The following is a 19,019-nucleotide window of genomic DNA, read 5'->3' on the forward strand; positions in this document are numbered from 1 at the left end:
AATGAGGTATGTACTTAATATCTCTTTAGAGATCAGGGCAACCCTGTATACAGGATATTCCACACCTTAATATGAGCAGAGATGTAAGACTATCCACAATTTATGGCTGCTGGTATACTCTAAGATCCATGATGGTGAGAATTTTTGTGTTTTGATTACTATTATGTGTCTACCATCTGATACAGTACCTGGTACATATGAGGCAAGGAAAGTAAACAGCCCCTAAGAGGTGAAAAATGCAAGAGAACAAATTATCATCTGTAGCTTCCAAAAGAAATCAACCATGCCAATACCTTGATTTAAGCTCCAGAAGACTGATTTCCTACCTTCAATCAACTGAACTATAAGATAATAATTTTGCATTGTTTTAAACATTTTGCTTGTGCTAATTTAGAAGTCCCATTGGTCGGGGCAAAACTAGAATACATCTTGGACATCAGAGTCCAGCACAGAATATAATAGATTGGCCTGAGGAGATTCATGCTTCATTGAACAGGAGATACATGTGGAAAGCTGTGTTCTGGAGGAGGGAGACTTGGGTAAAAATTGCAGCACTGTCCCGGAAGCAAAGAATATGAAGGAGAAGATAAACAGCTGGGACTACATCACACTGAAAAGCTTCAGTATAGCAAAAAGAAGCAATAATCAAAACAAAGAGACAACCTACAGATTGGGATAAAATATGTGCACTCCATACAACCAAAGGGACTGATCACAAATAGCTACAAAGAGCTGGCGACATTCAACAAAAGCAAGGCAAACAACCAGTCAAAAAATGGACAGAAGAGCTATAAAGACACTTCTCTGAAAACAGGAATGGCCAGCAGGTATGTGAAAAAGTGTTCAAAATCACTTATCATCAGGGAAATGTAAATCAACACCACAATGAGATACCACCTCACACCTGGTGATAAAAAACCAACAACAACAAATGCTGGCAAGGATGCACAGAAAAAGGAACTCTCCTACACTGCTTGTGGGAATGCAAACTGGTCCAGCCACTATGGAAAGCTGTCTGGAGGACCTTCAAAACACTAAAAATGGAGCTTCCATATGATCCAGCAATTCCACTCCTAGGATCTACTCAAAGGACACAAAAACATTAATTCAAAAGAAACCTGCACTACTAAATTTATTGCAGTACTATTGCAATAGCTAAAATATGGAAACAACCTAAATGCTCAAAGACAGATGACTGGATAAAAAAGACATGGTTTGATACACAATGGGATATTATTCAGCAGTCAAAAAAGATAAGCTCATGCCATTTGCAGCAACTTGGATGGAGCTGGAAGGGATTATACTCAGTGAAATAAGTCAGAAGGAAAAATAAAAATATCAGATGGTTTCACTTATAGGAGGAATATAAGGAAACTGAACAAAGGGGCAAAATAAAAAGACAAAACTTGCAGGCAAACTATAGATCTCAGGCATACAGCAAGGGAGAGGGAGAAGGTTCAAAACAGAGGAAAGAACATGAGGGGCTATGGAGATGGTTCACTGGTGAGGTGGTAGTGGAGGAATGATGGAGACTAAAACTGAGGGAAAAAATAAAATATTACATCACTGCCACTCAGCCAGCATCCCTGTGAAGGTGAGAGCTAAACTGTGTGGAGTTTACCTCACCCTTGACTGAGGGGCAATACATGCAGAGGAGGTGAGATGTTCCCTGCATGTTGGCACCCCTGGAAAAGAATGGGGTCAATACACTGGACTATGTGACTACTCTGCCACACCTAAAGGGCAGGTACTAACCCTGAATTTCCAACACAGTCCTCACAAAAAAGAACACAGGTATCACACTGTCAGACTTTACACTATACTACAAAGCTAGAGTAATCAAAACAGTATGATAGTATAAGATAAATAGACACATATACCAATGGAATATAATTCACATTCCCAGAAATAAACCCACACTTATACAGAGAATAAATCTATGACAAAGGAGCTAAAAATATGCAATGGATTAAGGAAACATCTGTCTAACATTTGCTGTTGGGAAAACTAGACAGCCATATGCAAAAAAAAAAAATCAATCTAGACATGTATCTTACACCATACACAGTAACTCAAAATGGATTAAAGACATGGATGTAATACCTGAAATTATTAAATATGCAGAAAACTCATAGGTAAAACACTCAACAACACTGGTTTCAGTTATGTCTTTGGGGACATGACTCCAATGGTAAGGAAAACAAAAGCAAAAATAAACAAATGGGGGCCTCCCCGGTGGCACAAGGTTTAAGCACAGCACTGTGAAGCTATCCTTAGCCTCTGCAGCACAAGTTCAATCACTGGCCAGCCAGGGAGCTAACCCACATGGCATAGCAGACCTCTCCTGTCTCACTCACTGCTCCCCTCAGCAGTGTATTTCAGACAGTCTGCCTGTTCTGTTCCCCACTCTGTCTCTGGTGAATCCTCTCACACACACACCCCTGCACCTCTGGCCAATACCCCAGTTCATGTATGCATAAATAAATAAATCTTTAAAAACTAACTAAATAAAAAGACATCCTATCAAATGGGGGAATACATTTACACACCATACAGTCAACAATAGGCTAATATCTAATATCTACAAAGAACTCCTACAATTCAACAAAAAGAAACAAAAAATACAATAAAATATAGGTTGATGAGCTATACAGAAAAATTTCTAAAGACATACAGATTGCCAAAAGGAACAGAAAAAGTGTTTAACATCACTTACCAGGAAAATGCAAATCACAACCACAGTGAGATATGACCTCACACCCATGACAATGTTCTTATCAAAAACATCAAAAACAAAGAGTGTTAGCAAGGGTGTGAAGAAAATAAAACCCCTGTACACTGTAGGTGGGAATATAAACTAATCCAGGCCCCATAAAAAAATAGTATGGAATTTCCTCAAGATATTTAAAATGATCATATGATCCAGCAATTACACTTAAATGGGTATCTACCCAAAGAATGTAAAAATAATTTGAAGGGCTATATGCACACAATGGCTATAAAATAAAACAGTATAAAATAGATATAAAAATAAAACAAAGGAGGAAATTGTGACATTTGTGATAGCAGGCATTTAATTTAAGGGGATTATGTTAAGTGAAATAAGTCAGAACAACAAAGAGAAATACAGTATAATTTTACTCATATATGGAATGTAGGGAAACAAAACATAGGAATAGAGAAAAACAAACAAAAATAGGAAAAAAATGCACAAGTATGACTAACAGAATTGAGGCCACTAGAGGGGGAAGGTGAAACAGAGTGTGGAAAGGGCTCAATGGATTAAGGTGGAGGACAGTGGACTCCCTGGTGGGGGATATGGTTTAGTAATACATCTGAAGAGGTGTAAACATAGACCTTTTCATCATATACACTGCTGTATACCAATATTACATCATTTAAAATAATAGATTTTTAAAATTTTTAATTTAAAATTAAAAAACAAACACAAAATGGCATATATACCTATCTTAGAATGATTATTTACTTATAAATTTATCATGAATTCCTGAATTAGGTACAATATTATTATGTCATACATACTATTTCTATACTTGTTTTATCTCTGAATTCTAGTTTTAGAACAATGGATTCAACAGAAGTAAAAATGAATTGAATACCACACTCCGTCATAAATGTACAATTGATATGAAATATTATTGACCACTCCCCCTGAAAAATCTCACCAGCCCCCCTTATTCTCAGGATGTAGTCTTCCTGCTCAGAGTTGCTGCTGGTCAAGCTAAAATATAGAGTCAGGCAGGGGGCCTCTCACCAGGACAAAAGTCTTGGTATGAGGATATCTGCTGAAAACAGCAGGCAGACATTATGACCAGATTAGCATAACCAGCTAGACCACCTTCTCAAGTTAAGTGTAAACAGGGACAGAGAGGGCCTCCCCTGGTGGCACAGGCAGTTAAGCACCTCACTGTGAAGCTGCCTGCAGCCTCTGCAGCGCTGGTTCTATCCCAGCCAGCCAGCGAGGGTCCCACATGGTATGCAGACCTCTCCTGTCTCACCTGCTGCTCCCCTCAGCAGTGTATTTCATCAGTCTGCCTGTTCTGTTCCCCACTGTCTCTGGTGAACCCTCTCACCCTCCCGCAAATGTGGCCTGTACCCTGGATCTTGTGTAAATGAATAAATAAATCTTAAAAAAACAAACAGGGACTAGAGATAATTTTGATTAGCAGTAACAATTGAGCCCCACAGGCAACAGCCCCTCTTCACTCCCCCCTAGCTTGTGCCAGACTATTATGCACCCCCAGTATACATCCCCACCATGCACATTCCTTCAAACATTCCTCCACATTCTTGCCCACCTTCCCTGAATCTGATACCCAATAAATATGAGACTGGCCAGGAGGAAAGGGCTGCATCTCCATAGGTTTAAGCCCCCCCTTAGGTCTTTCTCTCTCACTACGTGGACTTTGAGTTGTCATTCTTCCATCCCACACTGTTCCCAAAGCTGCCTCCCCAAGAGGTGACACATTTATGTTCAGATTAATCCTCCTATTACTCCCTGATTATATTAGGTGCTCCACTTGGTTTCTGAAAATTAAACGCATTTACATCTAGTAGCATAATGGTGACAGGAGTAATTTATTTTTTTAAAGATTTATTTATTTATGCATACAAGAACTGGGGTACAGGCCAGAGATGCGGGAGGGGGGTGGTGAGAGGATTCACCAGAGACAGAGTGGGAAACAGAACAGGCAGACTGACTGAAAAACAGTGCTGAGAACAGCGGGCGAGACAGGAGAGGTCTGCTGCACCATGTGAGAGAATACCAAGTGTTACAATGTGCTAGGTTCACTGGCATCATGTGCGTGATTATAATATCAAGATCTGAGTGACAATGATAGGCATTATCTATAGTTATTATGACAATGACTTGGTAAAGGATGAATAAGTAGAACTCATAGATGTAGTACCAAGCCATTTTTGAGGTGATCAAATTTGTTTTTTGTGTAACTAAGATGATAATGATAGATTCAGCAGGAGTCAAGACTACCCCTGTTTGTAAAATCTATTAATTAACATAGGACATCATGCAACGATATGGGGTGGGGAAAGGATGATTAAAAGCAAGTGTATATGTGTTCCTTTTGGATTTGTAGCTGTGTTATATTTTATTTTCCAAAGACAGAAATAGAAGAAAGTCAACAATTATGTGTTATAGGAGATGTCACAGAGAAAGTTGTCTGTGGGTTGTTTTGATTTGAAAAAAAACAGTTGGACTTGTCCTTTTAGCTTGTCTAGAGCATTAGACATAAGAAAGAAGAGAATAAATTATGGCAAGCCAGCAAAAGGAAACAAGTATTCTTCTTCCTTGATAATTCATGATGAACTTATAGGAAGTCAAGGCAGCCAGCCCCAGGTGGTGTAGGAATACATCAGGTTAAGGTGAAAAGGAGCAACTTAGAGAATCCTAGTGAGACTCCCCAAAAGATATAGTATAAAAGAAGCTTAAAGGAAAGGTCTACTCACATAATTGGATATTGTAAGCTAGCTGTGAGATAGTCTTCTTTCCGTAGACTGTGAACCCCACAAAAAATTCAAGTGGTGTGTTCACTGTTTAATGCACAGCTCTGAGCATAACATTTGTGAAATGCATGAATAAATGTATGAGAATCATAACCAGATCTCAAATTTCTTAGATTTGAGGCAAAGATCAGGGGTTACCAAATTATAAATAAGAAACTTAACATTGTTTTATATTACACTTATAAATATTTATATCCAAAACGTCCTAGTCATTTTTCCACATATTCTTATGAATACTGATATTTGGAGTAGATGGTGAATAGATAGGCCAACCCTGCCACTTTCCATATTTGTATCAAATTACACTGCTCTGTGTAATCTGACTGAACCCTTTCAGTACTCAAGTACCTGCCTGTAAATAAAATTCAACAAGTGTTAAAAGAAGTTAATAAAATCAAGGCAGTAAATAAGTCATGATACCTAGCATCAATGAAAATTACTAGATATATAAAACAAATGAGAGCAATAACCAGGATAAAAATCAATCATTAGGAAGATACGTAGGGCTTCTCGTGCTGCAAGAGGTTAAGACACAGCACTAAGAAACTACCTGCAGGGCCTCCCCAGTGGCGAAGCGGTGGTGCGCTGGGCTGCGGGGCTGCCCGCAGCCTCTGCAGCGCTGGTTCGTTCCCCTGCTGCTGAACAAGGGTCCCACATGGCTGGTGGACCTCTCCTGCCGCCCTCTGCTCCCCTCAGCAGTGTACTTAGGTCCTTCTGCCTGTTCTGCTCCCTGCTCTGGCTCTGGTGAATTTTCTCACCCTCCCACGCTTCTGACTGTACCCAGTGCTTATATAAATACAAAAATAAATAAATCTTTAAAAAAAAAGAGTCCATCTTAAAAAAAAAAAAAAAAGAAGAAGAAGCTACCAGCAGCCACTGCAGTAGAACTTTGATCCCTGGCCAGGGAGGTGACCCACATGGCGCAGCAGACCTCTCCTGACTCTCCTGCTGCTCCCCTCAGCAGTGTATTTTAGTCAGTCCACCTGGTCTGTTCCCCACTCTGTCTCTGGTGAATCCTCTCACCCCCCACACCTCTGGCTTATACCCCAGTTCTTATATGCATAAATAAATAAGTCTTCCAAAAAAGGAAGATAACTACAGGAAGAGGTGAACGGGGGGGAGGGGGGGGTGAGATAGAATAGTGACAAATACCCAGACCAGATTTAAAAGATGAGATAAAGGAGGGCCTCCCTGGTGGCACAAAGGGTTGAGTCTCAGCACTATCAAGCTTTCAGCAGCCACTGCAGCATGAATTTGATCCCTGGCCAGGGTGCTAACCCATATGGCATAGCAGACCTCCCCTGTCCCCCCACCAAGGAGCAGTAGACTGCTCTTCCTCCCCTTAGCAGTGTATTTCAGTAGCTCCACCTTTTCTGCTCCCCACTCTGTCTCTAGTGAATCTTCTCACCCCCTGTACCTCTGGCCTATACCCCAGTTCTTATATGCATAAATAAATAAAATAAAAAATAAATATTAAAGAAGATGAGATGAAGGAAAAAACTAACATGCATCACATGTGTAGAATAACCCAAGATATTAAAAGCATCAGGAGACTGTTATGTCATAGAGGACATGTAGGGAGACAGTTTCAAAATAGAAGGAGTGGTCAAAAAGGAGATCAAAAAGACAGAAATTGAAAAGGGTCCATTGGATTTCATAAGAAGATTCCTTCTATACATGACCAGACTAGTTCCATGGGAGTTAAAAGTACTGAGGAGTAAATATGATGTGAGGACTTATGGACAGCAGCATGGAGGTTTCTCAAGAGAATAAAAATGGATCTGCCAAATGGCCCAACAATTCTACTCCTAGTTAACAACCCAAAAAATAGAAAAACACTCATTCCAAAGGAAGTGTGTATTCCTATGATTACAGCAGTACTATTTACAATACTCAAGATATGAAATCAACCTAAGTGCCCCAGAACAGATGAGTGGATCAAGAAGATGTGGTATATATATGCAATGGGATACTAAGCAAGCAAAAAAAAAAAAAGACAAATTCATGCCATTTGCAACAATGTGGATGAAGCTAGAAGGGATTCTGTAAAGCAAAATAAGCCAGAAAGAGGAAGATAAATACTGGATGGTGTCATTTATTTGTGGAATAAATAGAAACCAAACAAAGGACCAAAGACAATTTTAAAACCAACCCTTGAAAGCTCACTGTAGATCGGAAGCTTTCAGAAGAGGATAGAGAGAGCACAATGGAGTATGGTGGAGGACTATGGGTGTCTACAGTGACTATACCTGAGGGGGAAATTGCATACTGTGAAAATACTAGCAATGATGTAAAACAATAGTACTTCAATGAAAAAAAAAATAAAAAAGGACATGAAGAAGAATAGATGCCAGTCATTTCTTTAAATTAAGATCATTTCTGACCCAGAGTAGGCAAATATATGTACATTTTACCTTTGGAAAGATTTTTTTCTAAAAATTCTCGAACTTTCTTTAATAATGACTCCCTTTTATATAGTCACATTTCCTCCTAACACACATATAACTCCTAAAAGAATTATGAAATTGAAATTGTTACCAAAAAAGGCATTCAGCAGCTTCTGAACCTGAATATTGCTGCCCACGGTGCGGTATAAGCCTTCTGTCTTGATCCCTAGGGAAAGAAAATTAGGTCATATTTATTTAGATAACTAGAGGTTTCATCTCACTCTAGAGTCAGTTCAAAGAAGAAAAGGTCTATCTACTTTCTCCAAGTTTTCCAGGCCTCCCCAAGAACAGGTGAACAAATCTAAAGTGTCTAGTCAAATTATCCATACTTTCATTTGGATTGTAGGAAGCCCTCATTAATTTGAACATAAGAGAATATACACTATAATAAATAAAAAAAAATATGTTTAGGTGGGTAGCAGCAAAATGGCTGAGAATGCCATCATGGTAAAGAGCTTGGGTTTCACTGAAAAAGGAGAAAATGTCAACCTTCATGGTGCCCCTGTGCAGTGAAATAAAGGAAGGAGTGATATAAAGGCAGCATTACAGCAGAAACAAAGCAAAAGTTAATTTGTGCATAGAGAAAAACTGAAATATTTCAAAGAAAAAAAAAAAAAGAACTGGCTCTTACACTATACCTGCTCAAGCTCTAGATGTTCTTAGAGAGAAACTAGATGGTTCTGCCCACCTGGAAAAATGATGATTTCACATTTACCTGAGTTTAGCCTTGCCCTCAACAATTTTTAAATCAATATGTATTGTGATAAAAACTGAACTCTTGTTACTTTAGGATGGCAATCACAGTATTAACTGATAGGTAGTATTACAGAAAAATTTGTAAGCCATTTGAGGTCTTTCTCTTTAAAAGCAGGAAATAACAAATAATCTAAATATGTTTGGAAAACATTGATTTGGATTTTTTGTGAAATTTTACAAATACTGTATAGTGCTCAAGATTCATGAACAGTTTCATTCCTAAAATGGTTCTTAACCAATAGATGATATTGCTGCTACTTTAGAGCAAGTGCCCGAGAATAACTTCAGTGACCAGATTCAAATATTGCCAGGACTAGGATTCATGTCTTACCTTTGGTCTCAATGGCATTGATGCACTTCCTAACAAACTTGAATCCCACTTCATTTAGCTCCACTGTTGCAAACAAAGGAAAACAGTTAGATCCTGTTGTGACAAGCTTTTCCTATCAAACATTCGGTGATCATGCTAACAGACTACAACCAAAGTAGGAGTTTGGTTGAACATCTCCAATCCCCCTGGAATGGAAAGATTCTTTATTCAGTGAAGGTAAGAGTTTTTACTCTTAGAACACAAAATGCTTTCAGTTAGCCCTTTGCATTATGTCTGATTTAGGCATGACAGACATCAATGTTAGGCTGGAAATGCACACAATTTCTGTCTATATTACTACTACCAACCCCCATTAAAAACTAAAATAAAGTCACTTCCTTAATTTGATCAGTAGACACATTTTTTTTTTAAAAAGGGGCTGAATTCATTTCACATAAGGCATTTGTAAACACACTTGCATCAATAGTATATATCATTGACAATAACATTTACTGTCATTATGGTAGCTGACAAATTATAACATCAGTAGGCCTAAAATTTAACTCACTTTCTTCCTGTTTTGTTATGGGGCTGTGGTAGATCTACAAAAGAAGAGAAACAGAAAAAGCCATGGCTATTGTGAATCAACATAGGTAACTAAGACAAATAATATTTACTCTCCCCCAATAGTTAGCCATAAAAACCATTAACAACTCCATGGTGTTAGCAAGAGTGAAAGGGGGCTAAACAGAATTATCTTTGTCCAGGTGCCTAGAAGACAGGTGGATTAATAATCCCTGAAGATTACACTGCATTTCATATAGTTCATTGTCGCTAAAGTTGTAGCCTTCCCTTCCTAGGTAATTACTTATATAAAACTTGGAAAGTTTTTGTGATGGAGCAAGAGAGCAGGAGAGAAAGGAAGCTGTTTTTTCATGGATACTTGGGGAAAGGGCATTGACAGTAAAAGTTAAATGTTCCCAATACCAATCTCCCAGCCCAAAGATGAGTTAATGGGTGTTTCTCTGTGGAAAGGCAAGTGTTACTCTAAAAGAAGTCCATGCACTTATCAAGATATCTCTGACCCTCTTGCCTCAGAGTCCTTGCCTTTTTTTTTAGGTAAGGATGTCCAAAGAGGACACCTTTGACTATAAAGCCCAGTCCAAGCTCTGACTCTATCTCATCATGAAATCCTGGCCATGTATTTCCTATTCTCCAGACTTCAAAATTCATGGCACTAAAATAATTCACTTAGAGTATATGTTCCCTCAAGACCTGATCGTCTGGTATTTTAAACAAAGCTATGACAACCAAGTATAAGGTCAGTTGATTAGGGTGTTCAGCAAATCAGGAAATGGCAGCAACATACAGCTACAGGAAATATGCAATCTGTTAAGAGTCTGTTTTAACAACCTCTCTTTTTAAAAGAATTTTTTTTTTGCCTGTGTGTGTGTCTGCCCATGGATATTTTAATGAGAGAGATTTCTTTGCTGGATCGGACTTGTTGCCACATTATAAACAGGAAATTTTTTAGAAGACTGCCAAAATTGGTAAGAATGTGAGTCAGAGGACCAATGTTCTATCATCATTCTCCATAAAAAACTATCTCATCCTTCAGTCTCTAAAACCTAAAGGGAAAGCAAGTTTAGGGGAGTAAAGAGAAAAATGGCTTCCTGAGTCTCCTAACACCTTCCTAGAGAAATAATTAGGCATGTAATCATGAAGTGCCAGGTTTCTGAGAGGAGTGGGAGGAGAGACAAGTCCTGAATGACTTTCTGGATGGAAGTACTCACAGGACCTCTTCTCCACGGCTACCTTCTTGGTTGCTACAAATGCAATCTGGAATCTGTACATACCTCTTTAATCTCCAGGATACTGAGGATACAATGAAAGTAAACCCTGCAATGTATTTCTCTTTTTAACAAGTTTTTGCCTTAAAGAAAGCAAGGAGGCAAAACTGTATCAAAATTCTGTTGAATCTTAGTACCTTTGCATCCCTCCTTCAGACAAATTGAAAGTACATAAGACTAATACAGCACAGTATGGTTTACAGACTGGGTTTCACTTGATTTTCAAAGCAATCCTGTCAGGTTGACAGAGAATAAGACTAAGTGTCAGAGAGGTGGCCTTGCTTAAATTCATACAACCTTTCAATGGAAAAACCATGATCCAAATCCAGGCTTTTGGGATTCAAACCCTTAGAACCTGATAATATTTCAGTTGTCAATAGAGCAAAACTACTAGGGAGATGCTGAAAAACGAATGTTCTTCAACGATTTCTGACTTTTCATATTGATTTTTCTTTGATAATCACTGGCCCTTTGAAAGTATCACATATCTTTCTGTATAACAGTGATGTAAAAGGAGTAGTACATCTTGGAATACAGGATGGCAATGCCATCATCTCCAGCAGCTGTACCCTTAAAGAAAATAAGCTTTGAGCCGGTGGGGACCAGAGCAGCAAAACCATCTTGAATAATATTTTCATGAATGCTTGTTCACAGCAGATCTTCTCCAATACCCAGGAGATCTTCTGGGTATAGCTAAAGAGTCTAAAACAGGACAGGAAGCTGAATGGCCTGGATTCTGGGTGTAGCTTTGTTGTCCTTTCTGAGGATGATTCTAGAGAAATCCCTCACATACTCTGGAACTCAAGTTGTTCTACTTGTTAAATATGAGATGTGAACTCAAAATTCCTTCCAGCTCCAAAACTGTGAGTCAGATCTATCAATTACCACTGAATCGTCTTATACCCACTGGTGCCTCTGGAGGGTATTCACATACTAGGCTATGTTGCTGTGATTTCCCCAGTGTCTGAGGTAACTTACAGGTTCTTTCCCATCCATGGCTTCCATCCATAGTCTTCTGTTAGCTTCTGAAAGTGCCTGCAGAGTGATAGTTCCTGGCCTGTAGAAAAAAAAATGACAATTTTAAGGAAGAAAACTCACTAGGAGAATGGACGCTTGTGACCTTGGGTCATTCTCTGCTAGGGAGTAATGTATTACACTGAGCAAGTACAGACATACGGAATTTCAATTTTTCAAAATTTCTTTTACTCAGCTCAGAAAAACCACCAAAAATTGGAGAATGGTAACTTTGGAAATGCTGGGGGAGGCGGTACCTTGGCATCCTCACGCTGGGGTCAGAAAAGGACATAGGAAGACATCAAAATACACACTTAATTTGTCCCCATTGTGCTTGAGCACCCTTGTGGTCTGGGCCCTGGGCACAAGCATCTGTATTGGGCGCATTCAGCTATCAAGAAAATGGACTTGCTACTTCAACCTCCTAGGCTGTCCAAAGAGTGTTTCAACTGGAAAGAATCCAGCAACATGCATATGAGCTAAGCCATGGAAGAGATCTTTTGGCTGACTTAAGCTGACTTATGAATAGTAATAACAACAAATATTTACTGAATGCTCACTAGGTCCAGGCTCCGTTATAAGTATTTATATGTGTTAATTTATTTAATATGATCAGGAAGTCTATAAAGTGGGTAGTATAGTAATCTCTATTTTACAGAAGGGGAAACTGAGGCACAGAGCAGGTACTCAAGACCGCATAGAAAGTAAATGTAGAGGTAGGATTAGAATTTAGGAATTCTGATCCAGCTGTCATGTCCTTTCTTAACCACTATATACTCTAAGTCCTCTTCAGCACGGCAGATAGAATCAAATTCAATTTGCAGATTGAATACTTACTTGCAGATTACCTCTACCCAGAGACAGATGCAGCAAGTTGGTATACTCAATATGGTCTTTTTAGATCTTTGCAACCGAAATGGGACTTTGGGATTGACTATATATAATGGCAAGTATAGGGTCTCCTTGCTTTCTCTGCCTAGCTGTGTCATTTTAAAAACCTTGTCCCTCTTATCACTTCTATATTAAGTCCTCTCTGATTCACAGAATAAGAGAAATCACAAGAAAGTTCAGGGACTCTGGATAAGGCACAAGATCTCAATTTCCTTATCCATAAAGGTGTTGGAACAAATGAGCTGGGAGGCACTTTCCAGTTCTGATATCAAGGCATCCCTGTTCTACTTGTCCTAAATCGCTTCATTAAAAAGCCCCTTAAAAAGGAAAGCCCCTAAATGATTTTTAACCAAAATCCATCAGAAACCAGGACTTTAAAGTTTACCTCTAAGAAAAAAAAAACCTTTTGGCTGTAACTTATGAGATAAAAGGTCTAGAAATCCTTTTAAAAACAGCTACCAGTTCAATCCTGAAGTCAGAAGGAAGGAGAGTAAACCAATGGGCAACAGACATAAAAGTAGACACTGCAGACCAAATTCTAAACCCATTCTGGAACACAACTTCCCTATATGAGAAATCAAAAACCTGTGGATATTCTCTATTGATTTTACATAGACTAAAAGAATAAATACATGATGACTATTTAGGACCATTCAGATATTTGGGTGCTACAGAAAGTCAAATTCAAAGAACAACTGGTATGAACAGGGTGACAAAATATCAAGAGTACTAACTTCTAGTTCAGGATCTTTTATGGATTACCTCTATGACCACAGAAAAATCCATTGTCATTCCTGAGATTTCAACCACCCATATAAATCAAAAAGGTATTATACATCATATCTGCAGTAGAGTGCAGTTAAGAATGCTTGGAGACCAAAATACGTTGATTAAGATACTACCACTGACTAGCTGAGTAACCTAAGTTAACTCATTTCTCTCTGCCTCCTTGTCTTTCTTTGTGAAATGGGGATAATAACATGCCCGACTTCATGTGACTGTGGCGTGAACTAAAGGGCATGCAAAGGCTGAGAACAGTGCCAGGCACAAAGGAGGAACTCAGTAAATGTTAGCAGTTGTTTTTACTATTACTATCGATGGTGTTGTTATATTGTCCTCCAAGCTCTGATGGGCTATAAGTCAGTAGTTGGAACACTAATAAAAACAAATCTTATGCTCTATTGCTGAAAAGTTAAAGGGACTGAAAGAATTATTTGCTCTGTGCTTCTGTGAACATGAGTACAGATACCCGATGCCTGTTGGGAAGCCACTGAGTTTTGAATCAACTTCCCAATTACATAGCATGCTTTTCTCCAAAATACCTCAAATGCATTAAATTTGCCCTCTGATGAAACTGCTCGAATTCAGAAAACATGAAGGTATGGTAAGAAACAAATGCAACCAAGTCCAAAGTTTGCAAAAGCCTTTGCTGAAATCAGTTTATATAAATTATCTGCAAAGTAGGAAAAGTCTTTATCATGACTGCACCAAGTGTGGAAAAAGAGACTCTCCAATACCACCATTGCCTTCCATCCCATCTACCTCCCTGCAAAAAAAAAAAAAAATGTGTTCCAATGCACTTGTTCTTAGATATTACATTAGCATATGAAAGAAAAATGAGTTTTGTTAATATATCCTTTTTTGGCAGCATCACCAAGTGTTGATTTTTTTGCCTATCTTATAGAAAATTAAATTCTAGGAGTGATATTTTCTGCTCAGAGCAGATAAGACAAAGCTGACTGAAGCTTGGAAAGAACCAGCTCTTGGCCAGTTCTAACAGGGATCCCTGTGAAGAACAGCCAGGACAAAGATGTCATAAATAAATTTACTGATTTTCATCACCAAGATATACTAGAGGAAGATAAAAGACCTAATCAGGCTCAGCTCCTGGAACATGGAGACACTGCCAATTCACACCAGCACAGCTTACCTTTCATTAGTTTCTATATCGAAACAGAACCTCTTGTCGATAGATTCTGTCTTCCGTCTCACACAGTACTTCAGGGTTAAGTCCAAGGGTCCCTGATAGAAGGGAAAGATAAATAGCCAATTTGAAAAAAAAAAATGTAGAGAAACTTCTTCTTCCTACAGTGTCTTCAGTGTCATCTTGAAGGCATTTGCCAGGGCAGCAGGGGAAACGTGTAATCTCACTGAGAATATTGTGCCCTCAAACAGTAATTGTAGGAAGGTAGTACATGGGTTCTCCCTTCTTCAAGAATCAATGACTGAGACTGGAAGAAAATGTTCAGGGTAAGCCAATAAATCTTTCCCAAGTATTGGGCCTCCCCGGTGGCGCAGCGGTTGAGCGCTGGGTTGCGAAGCTGCCCGCAGCCTCTGCTGCACCAGTTCGATCCCTGGCTGCTCCCCGGTCACCAGAGGAGGGTCCTGCATGGTGCGCACACCTCTCCTGCCGCCCGCTGCTCCCCTCAGCAGTGTACCCCTCAGCAGTGTACTTCAGTCCTTCTGCCTGCTCTGTTCCCCGCTCTGGCTCTGTGAATTCTCTCTGTGAATTCACGCTTCTGACTGTACCCAGTGCTTGTATAAATACATAAACAAATAAATCTTTAAAAAAAATCTTTCCCAAGTATGGTAGATTCAATAATAAACTCATTACACATTTTATAAGGGGAGTGTAGGAGAAATGGGTTGTGCAAATGGCCTTAAGTGTACAGAGTAAAATTTCCATGAGGCCTCTAGGTAGTGAGGCTGCAGCAAGTTAAGTAATTTTCTGCAACCCTCCTTCCATGAAAGAGGCAGACAGAGGAAGGGGGACAAACATTTCTCTAGACTCTTGAAGATGACTAGAATTGAAAAAGCAATCCCTCCGAAGGTAGGGCAGGAGTAGGAAAAACAATGGAATCTGTGTAATAGTGAAAGTAGCATTTGATATTCATATGTGCAGGATACTGAGGCCCATCTTAGTCTTGTGGGCACTAAACAAGGACAATGAAATCCAGTGGATCCATAGATCACAATCTCCTAGTCCCTGACTATTCAATTTCCCTCTATTATCTCAACAGAGTTAATGTACCACAGGAAAGTAAGTAACACTAATACATTCACTACCATATGCCACATGTTATGCTATGGATTTTTAAACTAGCTTTCTTTGTAACAAACCCTAGAGGGAAATGAAGAGGTAAAATGGTTTAACTAAAGTCACCTACGCCAATACAGCAGAAATAGAAATATACTAAGAGGCTTAATACCTGGGGTCTTGCTTAGCTGTTCCATTTATCAGCTACATGGCCCAGGCAAATCATCCTCCCTCTCTGAAGCATAACTTCACAATCTATTGAATGGGATTATCACTACCCATCCTGCTGTTTCTAGTTCAGAAGTACAGCCTAAGTGCAAGGTCTGTCCTTCAGCACTGTACCAGACTGGCTCATGTGGCTGATCATCTAGCACTTCTCTCTCACTGGCACTCAGAACCCCCTTGCAAGGTCTATCCTTTTGCTGCTCCCACTGTATAAAAACTCAATTCTAAATTAATCCTTCAATTTTCCTTACCTACCCTTACACTTAGAATGTCCTGCAATACTGGTCTTTCGAATTAGAATGACTGACAGCATGAAGTATTCACTGGCTCTCCAAATTCTCAACTACCTCAGTTTCAGTATCATCACTGCTTAGGAGTGCAGGCCCTGTTCACCACTCCAGGTTCAATTCCAGCAATTTCCATCTGTTTTATGCCCCATAAAAGAAAAAATACTCTTATTTCACATATATATCATGCTCTTTCCTGACTCCATAATTTGCATATACTGTTTCCTTCACACAAAATCACTTTGTCTATATTCTTATACTGGCTTAAATCCTATTTGTTCTACAAACTGCAGTTCAGCTTTCATTGCCTCCAAAACTCTTCCCCAATCCCACTTACTGCCTACCATGTGTTTTCTGCATTATTTTAAGACTTCCTGTTTTCATGTGATTTCCCCACTTGACTGAGTACTTTTCAAGGACACGGAGAATGTCTTGTGTATCTTTACAAATCTGATATCCAATAAAGAATTGGTGCTCAATAAATACTGGGGAAGCTGATACTGAGAAAAATTAATTTACTCAAAGTCAAAAAGTTACCTAAATAAGGGACCAGGAAAAAGAATAACTATAAGAAAGAAAAAATCGAAATCAAAAATCAACTGTGAACCAGAGACACACTGGGGGGGGGCGGGGAAAGGGGTGATTGGGGTCAAAATAAGGGGGTTGCAATTGTATGGGGAATATAAAAATAAAATTAAAAAAATCAAGATAAAAAACAAAAAGTTACCAGGCAAGAGAGCTAGAATTTAAGCCCAATTCATGAGACCTAAAATGTAACACTCTTTGTAGCACTCTTTCTATTTATTTATTCAATTATTATTTTTTTATTTTATATATTTTACATCATTTTTCATTTTTGCACAATATATACATTTTCATCTTGGTTATAGTCCCCATACAATTTCCACCCCCCTCGTTTTGATCCTACTCCCTCCTCTCCCCTCCCCCCCCATAGTGTGTCTCTGGTTTATAGTTGCTTATTGATTTTGATTTTTACTTTACAAAATAAGAGAGAAAGAAAAATAAAAATACCAGATGGTCTCACTCATAGCAGGAATTTAGAAAACCTAAATAAGGGACTAGCACTCTTTCTTTTTTAGCACAACTGCCTGACAGGAAAGGGATGAGAATCTTATAGTATATGGGGAGGTGATCTATAAAGTAAGCAGCACAACACAAATGGAAGTTAATGGGCTGAACTAGTAAAGGAAGCTAGTAATTTAGCATAAAATGTGGGCTAATTCCTCCATCTGCACATTGGGCTGATGAGACTTTATTTACAGTGTTAATGGGAGGCAAAATAAAGCACATGATGGAAAGTGTCTGTCTCAGTACCTGGCACACAACAGAAAATAAACAGTGGTTTTTATGGCATCATTATAATTATAGTCCTATTCACATTTACCTTTTGAAACCACAAACCAGTAATAAGACCTGAGTCAGAGACTAGACTAGAAATCATTTCCGGCTCCAATTTAAGGAAATTCAAGTAGCTACTCCTACTTCCCCTTCCCTCCAAGTTCCTCTTTCCATTCCATAAGGAATCCCATATTAAAACTGCTTAGACTCACAAGACTGCAGTTTCATAAAAAATCACTCAATGAAAAGAGAAGAAGGAAAGAAAAGCTAAAATGACGACTTGTTTTCATCTGCGGCCAGGATATAAAGGCTATATCTGCTCTTTGTCTTGCATTTTGCAGTGCACATGTCTGAGCAAGAGATAAAGTGTCTATGAGTTGACTGTTTAAAACAGGAGCTTTAAAGCCTGGTGTAGGGGAAAAGAAAGAAAGAGACTACAAGACAGTGCTGCTTACAAGCACTTTCCAGTCAGATACATGAGCCGAGTTCTGACACAAGATACATTTATTGGAAGCACTGAAAGATGCCTTTGCAACTGGCAGACTGGAAGTGAAGGAGTAGTTTGAAGTCATGAATGAGCAGACTGGCTCATACAGAGGAAGATTCTAGAAACCCCATTTTATATGCTTTGTTAAGGATGCATCCCATTTCCAATCCACATTCAAAAGAGTGTGGCAAAACTATTGTTTAAAGACAAAAAAAAAAGAGACAGTTTTCAAAGTCTGCCACCAAATCTAAATCCTTTCTTATTTCATATAAATAAGCCATACAAGAGAGATATTCCATGGAATAAACTAGCAAGAGAGTGGGAAATCTATCCAATTTTTCTCCAAATTCTATCTACCTAAATTGTGTCTTAATGTACCACTTTCTTTCTTTCCTTTTTCTTATTGAGGTAACATTGGCTACCAATTCTACATATGATTTAGGGGAACAGGTTCACACCTCATCAGATGTGTGTTACGACAACACACCCGCCACCAAAGCAGCAAAGTCCTTTATCTAGACCACTGGGGTTCTTTCCCCACCTTAATTCCCATCCCCTCTCTGTAGCAGCCTGAGTTCTGCAGTCATATTTCTAGGGTTTGGTTTGGTTTAGTTTTGTTACTTCCTTTTTGCTTTGTGTCTCCATACTCCACATAAGTGAAATAATCTTATGTTTGTCTTTCTCCTCCTGACTTATATCACTTACCATAATCCTCTCCAGTTCTACACATGCTGTTGCAAATGGCAAGTTTCACCTTTTTTTAATAGTTGCGTACTACTCCATTGTGTGTATATATACCACCTCTTTGTAAT

The 19,019-nt window shown here is 38.9% G+C and overlaps 1 protein-coding gene across 2 annotated transcripts in view; it reads right to left on the bottom strand.

Annotated features, from left to right (window-relative positions):
• Positions 1-19,019, bottom strand: part of OPHN1 (oligophrenin 1) — a gene marked incomplete at both ends in the record, with an annotated part of 458,306 nt that overhangs the window by 194,023 nt on the left and 245,264 nt on the right. For both annotated transcript variants that reach the window (XM_084258483.1, XM_084258482.1), the window contains 5 exons: positions 8,083-8,157; positions 9,079-9,141; positions 9,626-9,659; positions 11,886-11,964; positions 14,743-14,834. In XM_084258483.1, the coding sequence (XP_084114609.1) occupies positions 8,083-8,157; positions 9,079-9,141; positions 9,626-9,659; positions 11,886-11,964; positions 14,743-14,834 (343 nt within the window). The remainder of the gene's footprint in view (positions 1-8,082; positions 8,158-9,078; positions 9,142-9,625; positions 9,660-11,885; positions 11,965-14,742; positions 14,835-19,019) is intronic.

This window comes from Talpa europaea (assembly GCF_964194135.1).
Source record: "Talpa europaea genome assembly, chromosome: X".
In the NCBI taxonomy this organism is placed as follows: Eukaryota; Metazoa; Chordata; class Mammalia; order Eulipotyphla; family Talpidae; genus Talpa; species Talpa europaea.